General features: G+C 33.6%; 1 protein-coding gene across 3 annotated transcripts in view; it reads left to right on the top strand.

The window, feature by feature from the left end:
* Positions 1 to 20,712, top strand: part of SLC6A15 (solute carrier family 6 member 15) — a 51,710-nt gene that overhangs the window by 7,171 nt on the left and 23,827 nt on the right. For 2 of the 3 annotated variants that reach the window (XM_082351801.1, XM_082351802.1), the window contains exons 2-5: positions 12,103 to 12,569; positions 16,560 to 16,729; positions 17,086 to 17,212; positions 18,247 to 18,428. In XM_082351801.1, the coding sequence (XP_082207927.1) occupies positions 12,281 to 12,569; positions 16,560 to 16,729; positions 17,086 to 17,212; positions 18,247 to 18,428 (768 nt within the window). In that variant the 5' untranslated portion in view covers positions 12,103 to 12,280. The remainder of the gene's footprint in view (positions 1 to 12,102; positions 12,570 to 16,559; positions 16,730 to 17,085; positions 17,213 to 18,246; positions 18,429 to 20,712) is intronic. The other variant, XM_082351803.1, reaches the window with a different exon arrangement.

Below are 20,712 nucleotides of genomic sequence, written 5' to 3'. Positions count from 1 at the left end.
TAATCCTTGTTTCGTTTCTGATATATAAAATGATATACAAAAGCATAAGATCGACCTTATGGAGCTTTACATTAGGGTAACTAAACGTGTCTTTCAAGGCTAATATTTATCTTGTGGTTAAAAGAAAATCACTGCATGGATTTAAAAACCTAAACCACACCTTTTTTTACACAGGTCTAGCCCCACTGTGAATGGTTCCTTGGACAATATTTCAAATTTAATTAAGTATTTTTACTTTCAGTTAAATTCAATGACTATTCAATTTATCTCCCCCATTAGGCAGTTAGTACATATGCTACATAACAAACTATGCGTTTTTTTGTTTTTTGTTTTTAGTAGGTTTGAAACAATGTTATATTGAAGCATTCACCCTCTGTTACCTTCCTGGGATTGTAGTGACTTTAAACAATAATGATTTATTATTTTTCATTATCCTCTGTGTTGGTTGGGCTCAGCTAGGTGCTTCATCTGTTCTAGTTGATATTTCTAGTTGATATTAGCTGGCTATTCAACTGGGGCTATTCAACTTGTGCCTGTGGGTTTAGCTCAGATGGCTGGTACAATTGGTGGCTGATAGAGTCTCTCTCTCACTTTTCATGTGGGATTTCTAACAGGGCAGGTGGACATTTTTTATATTGTGTCTGGCTTCCAAAAGAGTCAAAGCAGAAACTGCCAGGCTTCCTGAGGCCTAGGGACATTTGCATAGTGTCACTTCTGCATTCTAACGGTCAAAGGAAGTTCAAGGCCAGCCCAGAATTAAAAGAAGGGGAAATAGACTCCATCTTATTAATGAGATGAGTAACAGGGATAATATAGCATTGGGAAGAATTGTTAACATTTGTGTTTGCTATCTATTATAGGAAATATCTAAGAGAGATCATACTTGACATTCTATGATGATGACAATGAAACATGTTGAATGCTTTCAAATTCATTTTTTCCATAAGGCATGATAATACAAATAGATATATAAGTGTAATACAATAGAATGTGCCTGCAGGAGGCTAATAATAGCTCCTGAAGATTTGTCTACCTCTTAATTCCTGGCACTTGTGACTGTTACCTTAGTTGGAAAAAGACTTGTTGCAGAAATTATCTTCAGATGAAGAGGTTATCCTAGAATGTCCAGATGGGCCCTATATGCCATGCCATCTCAGATGTCCTTATATGAAAGAGGCAGAGGAGATTAGACACACATAGAAGAGGAGGAAGCAATGTGGTTATGGAGGTATGAACTGGAGTGATGTGGCTATGAGTGAAGGAACACCGGCAGCCCCAGAAGCTAGAAGAGGCGAAGAACAGACTTTCCCCTAGGGCCTCCTGAGGGACTGCAGACCTGACAACACCTTGATTTTGGTTCACTGAAACAGATTTCGAATCTCTGGCTTCCAGAGCTTTGAAAGATCAGATTTCTGTTGTTCCAAGCCACTAAATTTGAATTTGTTACAGCACCCTCAGGAAATGAATACAGTGCCTAAATCTGAGGTGTTCTCAATAAAACTTTAAATGTTTAAAAGACTTTTTGTGTATTTTAAAAATGTTTAAAAGGCCTTTTGAAAGACTTAGTTAAATAAAATTTAAGATCTGTCCTTGGTTTATAGAAGTCAACAAAAATACATTTCAATTTCTGGGAATTGCTGTATAATTATAATTAACTTTGAAATAATTGCAAGCTCACAAGAAGGTGCAAAGGGAGGTCCTGTGTAACCTTCACTTAGCCTCCCCCACTTTATAATCTTATATAAAAATACAGTACAATATCAAAACCAGCATACTGATCTTGGTACAATTCATAGAGCTTTTCCAGATTATGCAGTCATTTTTTCTGTATGTGTGTGTATGTATGTATTGTTCTTTGCAATTTTATCACATGTATAGCCTCATGCAACCCTTATCACAATGAAGATACTAAATGGTACCATCTCACAAGATTCCCCTGTGCTACCTTTTTATAGCACACCCACCTGTCCTTCTGTACCATAACTCCTAGCAACCACTGTTCTGTGGTTCATCTATGTCATTATCTAATTTCACAAATGTAATATAAATGGAATCATGAAATATGTATCCTTTTCAAACTGGCTTTCTCTCCCCCATTTAGCATCATTCCCTTAAAGTTTATCCAGGTTGTTGCATGCATCAATAGTTCTTTCCTTTTTATGGCTGATATTGCATGATATGGACGTACTCTGGTTCGTTTAACCATTCACCCATTTAAGGACGTTTGGGTAGTTTTCAGTTTGGGGCTATTATGAATAAAGCTTTTATGAACATTTATGTACAAGTTTCTGCTTGAAAATAAGTTTTTATTTCTCTGGGATATATGCCTAAGAGTGCAAAATGATGGTCACAATGGTAACTCTATTATTAGTGTTAAAAGTAACTGCCAACTATTTTTTAGAGTGGCGATACTATTCTACATTTCTATCAGCAGTATATGATTGATCTAGTTTCTTCACATCCTCACCAACTTTTGGTGTCATTATTTATTTATTTATTTATCTATTTATTTATTTTAGCCATTCTGATAGATGTGTTATAGTCCACATTTTTGGGCAAAACGTATGTTACCAAGTGTAAGTTGTGACTTTGTATTTCACTTGTAAAAATGTTCTCCTCCTTTTGATTGATTCTGTGATTTTTTTTGTTATCTTTTTGCTTAATGCAGACATTTTATATAAAGAGATATAATTTGCAAAATAAATGCTTAGATGGAATTCTATATGGTTGAAAATTTTTTGTTTATTTGTTAAAATCATTATTTCATTATGTTACCAAATTTTGTCTTTTTCTATGGCGATTATTTCATAACTACAAACTTCTTAACGTGTGCCTTTTTTTCTTGGGTATTTCAATATGGTTCAACATTTTATTTTTGTTCAAACAGTCTTTACTTTTTACCTTATACATTAGAATATGAAAAAATATATTTCATTTGAATTCACAATGAATTTCAGATTCAATGTTCAGAATTGGTTCATATTTAAAGAAAACTTTATTCAGTAAAATTTGGATTTGTCCAAGTCAGGGAGATAATTTACTGTTGTTCTAGTTCTTTATTAGAGAATATTAAGATTGTGGAAAATGCCAGTAATTAGCCAGCACAGGCATGTCTGTTTGAGTCATCTCTCATATCTAAGATGCAAGTGCCTGCCTGCTATTTTAGGGTTTTGCATATTTTCACTGGAAGCATTTATTAATGTCTAACATAACATAATTTCAAAAGATGTTTTAACAATAGTAGTTTAAAAGTCTGGAAAGATGGAGTAAGAACTCTGTTAATTCTATAGTGAATTATTTCTATTTTGAGTTAACTCTATAGTGAAATTTTTAGCAAGAATAATTAAGACAAAAGCAGAGAAAACACCTATTACCAATAGCAGGGATAAAAAATGAGATAAGACTAAAAATCCTGCAGGTGTTAAAAAACACTAGGGACTATTATGAATCACTTTGTGCCAATAAATTTGACAATTTAGATGATATAAATTCCTTGAAAAGCACAACTTACCAAAACTAACACAGAAAGAAAAAGAAAACCTAAGTAGCTGTATATCAATAAAATAAATTGAATTTTTTATTGAAAATATTCCATAAAAGAAAACTCCAGGCCCAAGATGGCTTTATTGGTGAATGCTGCCAAACATTTTAGGAAGAAATAAAACCAATCCTACATATAGTCTCTCAGAAAATAAAAGAGAGGCCATTTCAGAACTCTATTAAGGAGTCCACCAAAACCAGAGAAGTAAAATATAAGAAAAAAATTTTACAGATCCATGTTCCCATGAATATAGTTGAAAAAAATCCTTACCAAAATATTAGCAAATAAATTCATTGATATATTAAAAGGGTAATACATCTAGAGTAAGTGGGGTTTATCCCATAATAAAAGATACAAAACCAATCAATATAATACTCTATATTAACAGATTAAGAAGTTATGTGATTATCTTAATAAAAGCAGGAAATTATGTGACAAAATTCAACAAGTATTCATGATTCAAGAAAAAATCACTGAACTAGGAATAAAAGAAACTTCTAAACAGATAAAAGGACCTGATGAAAAAATCCATAACTAACATTGTACCTAACAGTAAAATATTGAGTACTTCCCCACTAACATTGGGGCATAGATGAAGAAGTCTGCTCTTAACACTTCTGTTCAAAATTTTGGTGGATGTCCTAGCCAGAAAATAACTCAAGAAAAAGAAATTAAAGGCAAACAATTAGAGAAAGCTAAACTATCTTTATTTACCAATGACATATTGTCTATATAAAAATCCTAAGGAATCTTTAAAAAATAACAACTTGATTTAGCATTGTTGCAGGATATAAAGCTTGTATTAAAAAACATCACTTTTTTTTTCTGGAGAGAAATTAAAGCAGATACAAATAAATGGAAAGATATACCAAGTTCATAGATTGGAAAACTCAATTTTTTAAGATGTGAGTGTTCCACAAATGGGCCTATAGAATCAATGTAATCCCATTCAAAATTCCAGCAGGCTGTTTTTTTTGGGTAGAAATTGACAAGCTGATTTCAAAATTTATGTGGAGAGGCAATGAAACAATCTTAAGAAAGGAAAAACACATTAAAAATGGTTAGGGTTGAGAACCACAAGTTAAAATTTTATTATGTTGATTTTAAAAGGTTTGAATCTAGCTTTAAGTGTTTAAAATAGATTTTTTTTCTGAAAAGTTACACATGAAGATATTAAAGCAATACAAAAATGGGAGAATGAGAAAAATATAAAGATAAGTCCAAATTTAAATAATGTAACATTTTCAACATTTTTAATGTATGTAAGTCCCTATATAGAATAGATAAATGGGAAGACACCAATTGTTTTATATTTATAATAGGTGTATTGTTTACATTTATAATAGGTGTATTTATAATAGGTGTATAATAAGGTTCTTTGCAAGCTGCAGAAACTGATGCTGGCTATGAGAAAAAAAAAAAAGAAATATTGGCAGGGTCACAAGGACTCAAAGAAACAATGGGGTGCTTGGCAATAAGATGGAAAAGGGCAAGAATGAAAACGGTTTTGAAAACTAGGAACCAGGATCCATGACTATGGTAGTAGTTACAGCCTGGGCATAATGCCTTTGGAATTAAATGAGATGCCAACTTTTTGATCTCTTTGTTCTTCTCCTCAAGGTCCAAAATCCAGGGAGAGGAAATTTTAACTGGACAAATGCAGATTATTCTCAAAAACGGTGGCAGTATTTCTCTCTTCCCTCTACTCATCCCTTTAGCAAATTGACCTTGTTGTTCCTTCCATCAAAACATGGAGTTTATTTACTCTTGAGTCATCTGGACTTAGCTGTGTGACTTGCTTTGGTCAGTGAGACATCAGCAAATGTGACACAAACAGGCTTTACTAGCACTTGTGTGTTGGGCTTACCCCTTTTGGCTAGAGTTGGAACTCTAAGCTTATAATGTGAACAAGCTGGAGCTAGCATTTTGGAGAGACTACGTGTAGGAGGACCAAAGTGCTCTGGCTGATAGGCTGTCCCTGCCAGAATGTGATTTGAGACCCTCTTAGACCATCCTCCTCCACTCGAGTTGACAGGTGACTACAGAGCAGAAGTGACCCAAGTCAAGAGAAGCAAAACAACTGACCATCTAAGCCTAGCTCAAGTTGCTAATCCACAAAATCATGAGCAAATACAGTTTTTGTTTGTTAAGCTATTAAATTTTGAGGTAATTTATTATGCAGAGATAGAAAACTGGTTTTATAAAAAAGTGGTGTTAAGACACCTGAAACATGTAGCATTGGCTCTGGACTCACATTATCCTTAATTGAATGAAGTTGTAATATAATACAAACATAAGAGGGCGATAATCATAGTAATAAAAGAAAACATATATTGAGTACTCTCAATGTGTTTGCGTTTATCCAAGCACTTTATTATTAGATAACTGAGTAATTTAGCCAAGGTCATAAAACCATAAGTGATAGAGTTTGGATTTGAACTCAGTCTGTCTCTAGAACCTAGATATAAATGTTTGGCACCATGGCCTTCCCTGGTGGCACAGTGGTTAAGAATCCACCTGCCAATGCAGGGGACACGGGTTCGAGCTCTAGTCCGGGAAGATCCCACATGCCGCGGAGCAACTAAGCCTGTGGGCCACAACTACTGAGCCTGCGCTCTAGAGCCTGCGAACCATAACTACTGAGCCCACATGCCTCAACTACTGAAGCCCACGCACCTAGAGCCCATGCTCCGCAACAAGAGAAGCCACCGCATTGAGAAGCCAGTGCACTGCAACAAAGAGTAGCCCCTGCTCACCACAACTAGAGAAAGCCCGAGCGCAGCAATGAAGACCCAACACAGCCAAAAAAATAAAAAATAAATAAATAAATAAATAAATAAATAAATGTTTGGCACCAACACATGTCTTTTCACAGCAATAAATATTAATTCCTACAAGATCTCATTAAAAGTAAATAAGAAGGATTATATAAAAACATGAAGAGGTGGGATCATTATCCTTTTTTGGACTATGAGTTTCATATTTAGACAGCATCCTAAATTGCTTTCTGCTATGAAAGATGAGGACGTTCTCATACCTTTCTTTCCTTCTTTCTCCCGTTTAAATTCCTGATTTTGTTAGTTAGGTTATTTTTGGGTTTTAATTTATATTTTTCTCCTCAACATAATTCTTATAGATTTTGAACCTTATGTCCTTGTTTAAATTAATGTTCACTTCTGTCGTTTAACATGGGTCTCTGTCTCGATTGGCTAAATTTCATGATCATGTAGCCTGTCCCTCTTTCTCCCCATTAGGGCTCATCAGATCTCTTATGGATGAGAATATTTGCCTGTGACATTTATAATTGGAATACAAAATACTTGAGTATAAAAATTGAAGATCAAGTACTTTTTTCTCTTAGTTTTTATAGACGTGATTGAATATCCTGGACTTATTTCTACTTTCTACTTCTGCTTGAAATCCCTAGGAATCTCTCTACCAGTAATTTCTCAGTGTTGACCCTTCTACATTATTATTATTATTATTATTATTATTATTAGATAATACAAGTCTTAGCAAAAGTCTGCTATTTTATCTTTTAGTATTTTGTGTTTTATTCTATTCTGTTTCCTGATATATATTCTACATTTATCTTTTGCTTTTGTTTCCCTCTCAACTACTACCCCTCCATCTCCCTGTTTCTATGTAAAACCTTTTCATTCTTAGCAATTAATCTCATAATTACTCATAATCTCATAGTAAATAATCTCCTTTTTGAAGGGGGAGATTTCTATCTTGTCACACCATGTGATAAAAAAATTAGTGCCGTGCAAATGAAGCATAGATGGAGTGATCTGGGGCACTCTGCATCTTCAATTCGGATTTAATCTCTGGAACACTGGTTGTCAAATTTTTTCAACAGTAAATATTTCAGGCTTTGCAATCCATACAAAGTGATTCAGTTGTTGCAGCACAAAATTAACCATAGGAGATATGTAAATGTGTGGGCATGACTATGTTCCAATAAAATTTTATTTACAAAATCAGACCGTGGGTTGTATTAGGCTCATGGGCAGTATTTTCTTGACCCCTGCTCTCGCCTATCTGTTACTCTGTTGTAGACAGGAGGCTCTTATCAGTTAGTGATGAGGACAGTTAATGCAACTCCTAGGTACAGGTGAAGAGCAGTATGATAGCTTGTCGCCAAGTTGACTCTCCCAGGAGTGGATGGTGGTAACTTGGCAGAGACTGTGCAGTTAATTGATTCTGATTATCCTACTGCCCATGTGACCTGTAGAATACGAAAAACTTATCACCCACTACTTCACATCCTCCCTGGACATTCCTGCTTCGTAGTAACAGTGATATACTTTTGGCAATAGTCAATTACACGTTTAAATCTTTGTTTATGGCATACTTTTACGGGCTAAGTTCTTCAGGAAAGCTTTTGACATTCCTAAAAGATTTCTCTTTCAAAAAAGTCAGGTCTTGAAAATTTGAAATTAATTTGTCTTCCAAATTGTCTCATATACTAGGTTTTTACAAATCCACTCAGAAACTCAATTTATATCTTTTGGCTATATGCAGCAGCTATATAAGAAAGATATGCCTCTGACTCAGTAAATATAGGGACTTGGGGTAAAAGGCAAAAAACAAAAAAACAACCAAATGTGTAATAATGCAAAATACTTGTAGTTATTATACAATATTATTCTGTCGTACTTCAGTTCATTTATTTGACAGACAAATTTAAACATTGAGAATGTGAGATTGGTAAGATAATGTCATTCTCCAAGTAGAGCTTATGGCCTATTGAAGAAGAGATATACATTTTTCCCCAAGACTTACGTGTTATTGTGGAAACTTCAATGTTAACTGCAACCCCACCTGATATTTTCCTATAACCATCCCAGATAGGAGCAGGAGGTGGGAGAAACAAAGTGAGATATGAGAGTGTAAATTATTTTACTTGTGATATTATTAATGTACTATCACTTCTTTTTTTTGCTTATAATGGAAAAGGAACTCTAAATGCATGCAAATACATATTTAGCATCACTTTTTAAGTTTTAAATTTTATAAAGGTTGCCTAAGATTATTGCATTATAAATCTGTATATGTAGTTAAGTATATTTTAGGCATTTAAAATAGAAGTTGCATTCAAATTTTGTTTCCATTAGACATTGATTTTTTTTTCCATAAGAATGTGAACTTTGGGTAGTCTGACAGGAATCTTTAAACTAAACTATGCCAAAAGATATCCTATGTATGATTATTCATTGGATATGTAAAAAACATGCAACAGTGGCCAAAGATGTTATTTCTAATTTTTTTCCTGCAAAGACTAGAAATCTATAGAAGAAATACAACAATTTTGAGATAATTAATTTGAGGGAGGATCATGAATAACACTGTCTTTTAAATTTTTTCTTCATGAAATGGTGGGTGATTTTACTGTAATAATATCTTTAAACTTCAATACATTCCTTACCTTTCTATTTGCATGGAAAAAAGCAAAAGGAGTAACAGACCAATGTTTATTGAGGAAACTAAGTTAAGAGTCATATAACTACAAGAAGTTACACAACTAAGTAAAAGAGCTATGGCATAACTCCAAGCTTGTCAGATTAAAACAAATGCTCTTATCCATGTATCAGTAAAGTTATTATGCAAACAGTTTATCATTAGATGATCCAAAAAATGTAGACCTTTAGATAATTCATGTCTCACAAATCACAATTTCTTATATGTCAGATTGTTTTCTTCCAGCAAAAAACTATTTGGAAAACTAGCTTATTTCAGTTTTTCAGTGGTTATATTTATTCATCTATTCAACTAATAATTACTGAGCTCTAGGGGGAAATAGTATAAATTAAACATACATAATCTCTAACCTCATGAAACTATTTCTGTATCCAACCCTTGTTGGCCTCTTTAAAATAGTCACCATGAGAAGTTCTTCAGTTATTCTAGAGATGTGTCTATTATTCAGAATATTTTGGGAATGCTTCTCTTTCAGAATTTCCTTCACAGTCTTCCTGTTAATTTTCACCAAATCTTAACGAGTGTATTTTCTTAGAGTATATATTTTAATTTTGGAAACAATGAAACACATACAAACCTAAAAATGACTAATAGTTATATGGTTAAGTTAAAGAATTTTTCTTTTCATTGCATTACCCAGCACCCTGTCTTTTTCATTAAGATTATAAGATAAAGTATGACAGACTGTTTCTCTGACTTTTAATGTAAATCTAACAGGAATTCCATCAAAGAATTCCATTTTTTTTCTAGCAATGAATGGCAGAATTCTTGGGATATCATTTTTAAAGCTTCCTGATCCAATTTTGAGGAGAAACTCTCATATGTTTAATCACTTTTTAAAATAGACAACTTCATACTGGACAGAATGGCTATTATCAAAAAGTCTACAAATAATAAATGCTGGAGAAGGTGTGGAAAAAAGGGAACCCTTGTACTCTGTTGGTGGGAATGTAAATTGGTGCAGCCACTGTAGAAAACAGTATTGACGTTCCTTAAAGAAACTAAAAATAGAGCTAACATATGATCCAGTAATTCTACTCCTGGGTATATATCTAGAAAAATGGAAAACTCTACTTTGACAAGATACATGAACCCAATGTTCAAAGCAGTACTATTTACAATAGCCAAGACATGGAAGAAACCCGAGTGCCCATCAACAGATAATTGGCTTAAGAAGATGTGGTATACACACACACACACACACTATATTACTCAGCTATAAAAAGGAATGAAATATTGCCATTTGCAGCAACATGGATGGACCTAGAGAATATTATGCTTAGTGAAGTAAGTCAGACAAAGACAAATAACAAATGATATTACTTATATGTTGAATCTGAAAAATAATACAAATGAATACAGAAGAGAAACAAACTCACAAACATAGAAAACAAACTTATGGTTACCAAAGGGGAGTGGGGGAGGGACAAATTAGGCATATGCGATTAACAGATACAAACTACTATACATAAAATAGATAAGCAATCAGGATTTACTGTATAGCACAGGGAATTATACCCAATATTTTATAATAACCTATAATGGAATATAATCTGCAAAAACAAAACAAAACAAACCACTGTGCTGTACACCTAAAACTAAAACAATATTGTAAATCAGCTCTGCTTCAATTAAAAAAAAAAATAGTCTCACTGGTTCGTAGATATGCCTTGTACACTTACTTGGTCTGTATCTGAATAGAGAAAGGAGATGAGATATAATGCAAACAGAAATGGAGAAAGGGGAAAATGCCAAGGTGATGGCAGTGTTGTTCTTGAGTTGTTTCAGAGAATGTACACACAAATATCACAAATGTTTACCACTTCCTGAATCTGTTTATGTTTTTCCTTATGTTTGGTGTGGCCCACTCCATTTCTGCTCAACTCTAAGTTCACTTTTATCCAATGTTCCTGGTCTCTCCTATTGTAAGGATGTTGGGTCATTTACATTGTGCAGTGTAGTGCAGTTATTTGGGATGTGCCTTTCTCTATAGTAGATATAAGCTCGTTAAAAGCAGATATTGTATGTTTCATTAATGTTTGTGTCTGATGGGATTCAGGGTAGGTTGCCACAAGATGTGCCACTCCAGCATGCAGATTACTTTGAGCTGAAAAAATGAAAGCCCAAAAGACTCAGGAAGAAACTTTGAATTCCCCCCTTACTGCCTAAAAGAATTTAAGATAGGACGCCTGTCCCAGGAAGGAGCTATCACCACTGATAACTATAGTCAAGTATTAGGTGTGGTAGACAGGAAGGAACCTAGCCAAGCCCATTTGATCAAAGTTCTCTCTGTGTCCTATTGTCTTTGGATGACCCAGCAAACATTTGTTTACCAAACATTAACTCTTTTTATCTTCCTTTGAATTATTTTACTTCCTCTTAAAGCCTCAGATCCCTACCTCCTTCTTAGTCCAGAATAATATATATATATCTCACCTTGCCTTGCTGTCTTCGGAATTCTTCATATTTATGTGGATTTCCTGTATGAAAATAATAAACTTTTTTTCTCCTGTTAATCTGTCTTATGTCATTTTAATTACCAACCAAAAGAACTAAGAGGGGAAAGAGGAGAAATTTCCCCTCCCCCAATATATCCCTTAATGTCTTTTCCCTTAATATCAAATGAATAAGTAGATGAATATGCCAACAGAAGAAATTCTGTGTAAGACAAATTTATAGGGATGGCATGCAATTGTGTATATAATTCTATAAGCAATAAAATAAGGGATGTACTTTAGTCAGAGAGGGAAAAAGGAAGAATTAAGAAAAAGGGTCTCAAAATTCTACTTACTTACGAATGAACCGAGTAAACATTATGCAGTGGTGTATATCTGAGATCAAAGTAGATTTTTGCAAGGAGGAAGAAGTTAGCTAAAAGAAAATGTGTGTGAAGCCCTTGCGTACTTTACAATTCTTATACTTCTGGAAATAATAAGCTCTGAAAGGTCAAGGACAGTCATATGTTTTACACTTTGTAGAAAGAGCTTGCATCATAAAAATTAATAAGAAAGGGTCTTTGGTATTTTAAATATTTTTCCTTATTAAATATTATTGTTTTTCAACTTAAAATTTTACAGGTACCCACAGAATATTGGACATAGAGATCCAGGATCCATAAGACTTTATCACCTTGAATCAAAGATTTCTTTGATATCCTCCTCCATCTTTTATTCCTATCAACTAACATATTTTTAAAAAGAATTAACAAACTTACCAAAAGGGAATTTAAAAAAATACCACTGCCCGCACTTTCCAATGCCTAAGAATAGCAAGGTGGTAAAAAGAGAATTAGACGATGAGGTTATTGAGTCTGTCAAAGACCTTCTTTCCAATGAAGACTCAGCTGATGATGCCTTTAAGAAAAGTGAACTAATTGTTGACGTCCAAGAAGAGAAAGACACAGATGTTGAAGAAGGATCTGAAGTCGAAGATGAAAGACCAGCTTGGAACAGTAAACTACAATACATCCTGGCCCAGGTTGGATTTTCTGTAGGATTAGGGAACGTGTGGAGATTCCCATACCTCTGTCAGAAGAATGGGGGTGGTAAGTTTCTGTTTTCTGCTTTTTTTTGAGTGATACATTGCTGAGCAAATTGCAGTTGATTATGTCAAATAGCCCCTGTTGTTGCTGTAGTCTCACTATTTTAGAAACTATGAATTCCACTGTAAAACTAGGGAGACACTTTTGCTGGAAGTAATTTCAGCTCTGTTTTCAGATGAGGTTTCCATAGGAGCAGATGGCTTGCTATGAACACTCAAGGATTGCTTAAGGTCATAAATTCTCAAATTCTTTCTGTGAATGCTATTAACATCTCTAAATTACTGACTTTTCTAACCAGTGTTCCATCCCTTGTGCCTATCAGTTATTCACTTTGGAGAAAAGTCCTCAAGTTTTTGATATGAAACGATATTGGTAAACAAGACAAGGGAGAATTTTCTGTCCACAATTTACTAACTCTGAATTTTAAGTTGTTTCCCTCTTCAAAAAAGCAAAAAGTACATAAAATTTAGAATGATTATAGTCTTCAAATGCTGACCAGAACTTTGTATATCCTAGTAGAAGGAATTTAACCAGATACTTAATATAATGCCAGAAAGTCTTCATCCTTAGATATTAGCATCCTTAAGATGATAATTAGCATTCCTAATTTTAAACATATTATCTAGATCAACATGATATTTAGCTTTTTGTATTTGTGCATATAATTACCAAGTGTTATTTAGTGGAAATTGTCTTAAAATCAAGAAAATAAAACCATATACAAAAGAATACATTGTTCATGTAGGATACAAGCTCAATAGTACACCAAAGTCAAACTGAACATTAAGTTAACTAACATTTGGGTTATTAAATTAAAATAACTTTAATATTAAGCTTTACTTTCTTTACCATTACTATCTTTACCATATACATATATGGAAGCTGTTCAAACAAGTGTGATTAAACACTAAATATTCTGTAAGCAGCATTTCGGCACGTAAAGGAAAGACTGAATATTTTGGTCTTTGATTCCAGTTTGTGATAGTTTTGCTGACTGGACAAAAATATGGTTTTATTTTATTTTTGATGTAGTTACAACCTATATATCAAATGAAATAATAAAACCATTCATATGTGAAATGGTTTCTTTTCAGTCACTAATAGATAAAAAGCTAAGGTGTCATGGTGACAAAATAAGTTTAAGGTCTTGCTTAGTTAATTCAACCGGGGACAAAACAACAGGTTTGGGGAAAAGTAGCCTGTGTGACAAATCTGCCAGAGGTAAGAATCAGTACGTGAAGCTGGTGATGCACTACCCATCACTCCACTGAAACGGCAAGCTCCTCTAGCTAGTCTTTAACATCACAGATGAATTATTTATTAAATCAGCTACAAGCAGCCATGTACTGCCCTGCTTTCTGTGTCTCACAAATCATCCCATTTGCAAGACTGGCAGAAGATGAATTCTGATTTTCAGACCTTTCACCTTATGAGCCTAACTGGCGATACTATTAAGGAAGACCGCTATCTTGGCTGAAAACTCAGGTTGCTTTCCATTTAATACAGTATCTGTCTTGGTGGAGAGCTCTAAAGGATTTCATAGTTGGTAATCAGTTGTTAGCAAAAATGGTTCCTCCTCTTTACTTTCTTTCATACGTAAAGAGAGTCAAGATGCCCTTCCTAGTATTGTTTCCTCTCTTCTAATTACAAATGCTAGAGAGTGACATTATGAAACACCAATGGGCTTTATCGTTTCAAGATGGCTGTTGGAGTTCAAAAGGCAGTACTCAGCGTGCAGTATGGCATTGAGCTGTCTAGGTATTTGACTGTTTAGTCAAACAGTCTCAGGTTACCTAAATCTTATTCATCATTTGAGGCACTTTATGAATAATAGAATAAAAAGTAATAGACCAATATAAGTTGATTTGTCTGAAGATATTACTGAAAGCACATGGCTAAGCTTAGTAAGTGTTATAATGTAGAAGCTACCAGCTCAAATTTTGAAGTCAGTTTGACTATAAAGCCTGGCTCTTTCCCACATTATCCAGGTGACCATTCACAGGTTAACTTATTTCTTATGGCTGAATTCCCACACCTGTACAATGAGGAAAATAATGGTACTTGCCCCATTGGATTCTTGTGAGGAATAAATGAGTAACTACATGTAACGTGGATAGAAATGTGCCTGGCAAATAGTAAATTCTCAGTTGTAGTTTAGCTATGACTATTTTTGTTATGGAGGCTCGTGTTAGAGAAATTTGAGTTGGAAGAAAAGGTCAGGTATCTAATAGTATGTCATGTACACATAACTGAGGAAATGCTCCCAATGAGTCCAGTCTTAATTCATTCTTTTTTCTCCTAGTCATTCACACACACATAAACCAATTCACACCCCAGGATTTGAGACGTGTTAAAATGCACTTTCGGTCCTTCAGGAAACATGTTCAGGTCATTAGTGCCTGAATGTTATTAATCATTTTAGAATTTGAATTTTGATAATTCTGTTTTATAATCTCATGCATCGATGCTTTACATTGCATACCCCTTTGTAGATCAACTCATGTCTCAAAGACTGAAAATCAGCTGTAAGAGAGTAGAGATTTTCTACCAACCACCATGTTAAGGGAATTTTTTTTTTTTAATTCAGTTTCTTTTTTAAAAAAACATTTATTTATTTATTTGTCTGTGCCGGGTCTTAGTTGCAGCACGCTGGATCTTTAATTGTGGCATTCGATCTCTTAGTTGCGGCATGTGGGATCTAGTTCCCTGGCCAGGGATCGAACCCGGGCCCCCTGCACTGGGAGCGTGGAGTCTTAGCCACTGGACCACCAGGGAAGTCCTGGGAAATTCTTGTATATAGTAATTATTTCAGAGATATATAGATACTGAGATAAATGATTTGAAAAAAAATCATTAATATTTACTTCTTCAGCAGACTAGGTACCATAACAATTTGAATAGTTTCCAAAATCTATTCAATACCATTAAACACTTTTTTAAAAGGAGAAAATATAATAAATGGCCTCCACTTTAAAAAGGGAATTAGTACCATTGATTACATGACCCACTTGGCAGTATCTGGTTGGACAAAACTCCAGACAGGAAATCTGAATGTAGCAAGTCCATTTTAGAAGTCATTTAATGAATAATTTGCATATGTATTCTCATGTAGAAATGAGTACAGGTTTCACATTTGACTTTATCAATTAACAGAGTCTAATATTAACATTGTCAAACTGTTCAGTACATTTTAAAGTCACTAATCATATATCTTAAATTGAAATTTAGCTGTAAAATAATATATATATTTTTTAAGTATGAAAACTTTACTACAAGGGAAATAGCACATATATTTTACAATAGCTATTAAATATCTCAGTTTAGTCAGTCCTCCCTACCCCTTAACAGAATTTTGGAAAGCAAAATATTACTTGTTTCCTGAAGTGAACTTTTTATATGACATATACATATATATATATGGGAAAAAATGACATTTGTCTGTGGTAGAAGTTCTTTTTCTTTTTTTTTTTTTTTCTCTTTCAGTCTAAGCAGCCATTTCTTCTTCCCTGTTGTTAGTTAGGAAGAGTCAGTTTTAATACCATAACATCCCATTCATTTTGACTTATCAGATTTGAAATGCATGATTTAGATGAGTTTGAATAAAATTTAATAAATGACTTCATTAACGTCATATGAATAAGATTTCCAGGAGTTAGTGAAACCTATTTGAGAAAATAATTAATTTTAAGGAAGCAATTATTTTTACGAAAAATAAAGGTGGTTTGCCGTTTCAATAAAATGAAACTAAAACTATTCATTGATATCCTTACCTTTTTAATAATTATTTTTTATCAGAAACTCTTTGTAGCAGTCAAATTCAAGTTTCAAATACCAGAAAGCTTAAAGTAATGAAACTGCATTTTCTTTAAAGTCCTTTGTAGTTATACTATATAGAAGTTTAAATATCATCTTTCATGAGATAATCAGAATTAGTGTATTCTCTGCTGTGACTGTTGAAAATATAATCTATTTTATTTGTTCTTGTCTCTGTAGGTGCCTACCTTTTGCCATATTTAATACTGCTTCTGGTAATAGGTATTCCCCTTTTTTTCCTGGAACTTTCTGTGGGTCAAAGAATTCGGCGAGGAAGCATTGGTGTGTGGAATTACATAAGCCCTAAACTGGGAGGGATTGGATTTGCAAGTTGTGTAGTAAGTTTCCTGGTATGGTATATGCCTTATACTTTTTACAGGGTTTGTAATGATATAGTTTGAATTTAAATGAAACCTTTGAGTGTGTACTTCTACTCAACTCTTTAATCATGTTTTAAAAAAAACACTACTGGAGCTTGCAGTAATACACAAAACAAGCTGTAAATTTAAATGTAGTTCAATCTTGTTAATGCATGTTCTTAATGTCTATGAGAGTCATCATTTTAGAAAAGATAATGTGTTTGAAATAAAAATAAAATGAGGAGGTTTTTTTTTAAAGTATTAAACGGGTTTTATGCATTTCATCTCATTGTTTTAAAGGAAGGGGCATGAGAGGTTTAATGTAATCACACTATTTTATTTTGCAGGTATGCTTTTTTGTGGCTCTCTACTACAATGTCATCATTGGCTGGAGTTTGTTTTATTTTTCTCAGTCTTTTCAGCAACCTCTACCTTGGGATCAGTGTCCTTTGGTGAAAAATGCTTCACACACTTGTAAGATATGTACCATGTAGTGTTTTTGTATCTAAAGATCATACAGTTGGTAAAGGCAGGCGCTTTCAAGATTTTTTTTTTTTAAATAATGTGGAAAAATCTTTCAAAATTGTTATTATAACAAACTTTCCTTGATATACTCAGAAAGATAGATGTTTGGCATCATTTAATTTATCTAGCTCTTTCCAAGTAATTTTATTGTGCCCCATGATGTTAGGGTAAACAATTATAAGCCTTCAATTGTAAATTTTGACAATATTTTATTCTGTACATCTTTATTGATGCCTTACATTTTCATTAAAATAAAAAAGAGGACAAAAAGAATTTAGATTGAAGGAGTTGTTTTTATGTCTTGGGTTGTTTTTCTATGGTTTTCTTATCATTTATTTTTATATCCTAGAACATAAAGAACAATTCCCTAGCGCTGTCCAGTAAATATAGAATGAAACTCACATATGTAGTCTAAGATGTCCTAGTAGCCATATTTACAAAAAGTAAAAAGGGACAGGTGAAATATTTTATTTAATCCAATATATCCAAAATATTAACATTCCAACATATAATTAATATAAAAATTAGTTATGTAATAATTTACATTATTTTTCTCACACTATGTCTCTAAAAGCCCCTTTGTACTTTATATTTACAGCACCAGTCACTCCAAACCAGCTCTGTTTCAAAAGTCACACATGGCTAGAAGCTAGCGTTTTTGACAGCTCTGCCCCACAGGAAGTCAATCAGATAATTCTGGGGGCAGAAGGGGCTATAAACCTAATACATTTTAATCACCTTGATAAAAATCTCACATATTCCTATTTCAGAAATGTGTAATAAGAAATGTCAAAGAGGATTCACGTCTGTTGACTTTTTCACATTTTTGCACAGTTGAGGTTTCATTGTGGATTTAAATGCTTCTGTAGAATAGTAGTACTTTTCTAGGAAAAGTTAAGAATTGATTTACAGGCTTACTGGGGGGAAAATGGCCTCATTATTCTTTATAGTCTGAAATGATTGTGTTACCTTTCTTTCTACAGTTGTAGAGCCAGAATGCGAAAAAAGTTCTGCCACTACCTATTATTGGTACAGAGAAGCACTGAATATTTCCAGTTCCATTTCGGAAAGTGGGGGCTTAAACTGGAAGATGACCGTCTGCTTGCTGGCTGCCTGGGTTGTGGTGTGCTTGGCTATGATCAAAGGCATTCAGTCTTCCGGAAAAGTTAGTATGTTAGAGTCCCTCCTGCTTCTGCTAATCACCTCATCACCATTCCTGGGAACTATCTCCCCCACCCACTATAAATCTGTGTGGGCAAACTGCAAGTAGCACTTTACTCTCAGCAGTTAAAGATTGGTAAAAAGTGGTGCTTTAAACAATGTATTTAAATCAAGGAAAGGACATAAATAAAGATATAAGTGTTTTATAATGAAATCTAAAGTCGTTTATAATCTTTCCCTATTTTATCAAGATCTGTTTTGAGCTTTTTTGTCAATACTTAAAAGTCCTTTCTTGTTGCTGGTATTCAGCTGACCTTAATGTTTTTAGTTCTCTGATTAGTTCCATTCATGGAAATTGGGAAAAGTGGTAGAATAAAGAATTTGTTTATTTTATTTGTGTTATATCATTCATTTTTCTCTACTATAGGTGCTCTAGGGAAAAGTTGCATAAAAGATTTTAAAATAGTCTAGTGTGGAGTGTTTCTTAAAGATATGAACATTAGGTAGTTATGATATATCTCAACAAGGAACTCAGAGTAATATAAAAGACTAAAGGGCATGCCTGCCAGGGCAAATGGAAAATTTTATAAGGCTGTGCTTGAGAAAGACAGTAAGTGAATTCTAGATACCCCAGGAAGTCAATCAGATAATTTTTTAAAAGGATGCATTAGGAAAGTAATTGTTATTCACTATTTTGCTTTCATATTACATTTTTTCCCATTATTATTGCCATTGTTTTAAAGCTCTCTACCTCTTTTGTTTGGACCATAGCAAGAATTAATTTTGGTTCGTCTTCTCTCTGCCCTTTAATAACCCACCTCTACTGTTTTTTCTTTCCAAAGCATAGATCTGATCATATATCTTTCCAGCCTAACATATTGCCACTTACCATCATATACTAGTAAGAGTGGGAATAGTAGTAGTAGTAGCAGCAGCAGTACTAGTGGTAATAAATGATGATGATGGAGATGATTCTGATAATGATGAGAACAAGAACAATAACAGAAGGCAAAATTTATTACGTGTTTACTTTGTTCTAGGCACTGTGATAAGTGCTTTATATACTTTATCTCAATTAAATCTTAAAAACAAAAAGAAAAAAAAAAACAACTCTAAGAAGTAATTGCTACTCTCAGACCTGCTTTACAGATAAAAAAACAAGTTTGAGAAAACAGGTAACTTGCCCAAAGAATCATAGTTAGTAAATGCTAGTACCTGGATCAAACCCAGCTCTGTCTAAATCTAAAGCCCATGTTATTTAATTGCAACACTATAACGTCTCTCACTGTGGTATATTTTTTCCCACCAAAAAGTGAACTCTTTTAGGCGAAGTCTGTCTAATTCATCTTTGCTTCCTGTTACTTCATATTTAATTAGAAATGTTTGGCCATTTTTTTAAACTTGTTATTCACAGCTGATTTTACATTTACCTTCCTGATGGAACTTCTATACCGTTTTTCCTTTGTAGAAATGAATGTGGTAGATAACACCATATTCTGTGAATGTTAGTGTATTCTGTGATTAAGTAAGTTCAATTAATTGGTTCCATTTGGTGTGTCTTCTACGATGTCAGAGCCCCATTACAGTCAAGTTATAAATAAAGGACTAGATTCCTAAGCCAAATCTAACCACATTTATATGCTTCCTAAGGTAATGTCATTTGATAGAACGAGAACCAACTATGGTCAGCCAGAGAAGTCCAAAAATCTCTCTGCTCAAGTCTTACCACCACATTTTATTTCTTCTTTGTCTGAGCATGTGTCTTATCATTTAAAGAAATATTCATTCTTTTCTTATCACAACATTGGGGATGTTTTTCTTATGTCGTGTAATATAACTTTATCTGGAAAAATTTAATACAATTTATAGACTACATGTAGTTTATTATTTCAACGAGAAGGCTTCAGGGAGAGGGTAGCTTTTCAGCAGACTTTGAAGAAAAAATTTAGTAGGCACAGATGGGGAGAAAGCTGTAAGTAATATGAACAAAGTTATGAAAGTCTAAATTGTGACAATTCCTCATTCTGAGACAATGAGCTAAATATAATAAGAAATTTATTAGGAATAAATGTAAAGCTCTGTTTGCCTGCCAAACAAAAAAGCTTCCAAATAAACAATCACACAAATGCAGTATAGAGATATATGGTTTAAGGGTAATGAAGTTTAAGAGTAGTATGTGAAAAAAAAAACTTAGAGAATTTAGCAGCTGAAAGAAAAGTCAACTTGTGATATGCCTAGCCAACACACACACACACACACACACACACACACACACACACACACACACA

This window comes from Balaenoptera borealis (genome assembly GCF_965194805.1).
Source record: "Balaenoptera borealis genome assembly, chromosome: 13".
Lineage (NCBI taxonomy): Eukaryota > Metazoa > Chordata > Mammalia > Artiodactyla > Balaenopteridae > Balaenoptera > Balaenoptera borealis.
The sequence above is the reverse complement of the archived record's forward strand: the minus strand, read 5'-3'. Positions and strand labels throughout refer to the sequence as shown.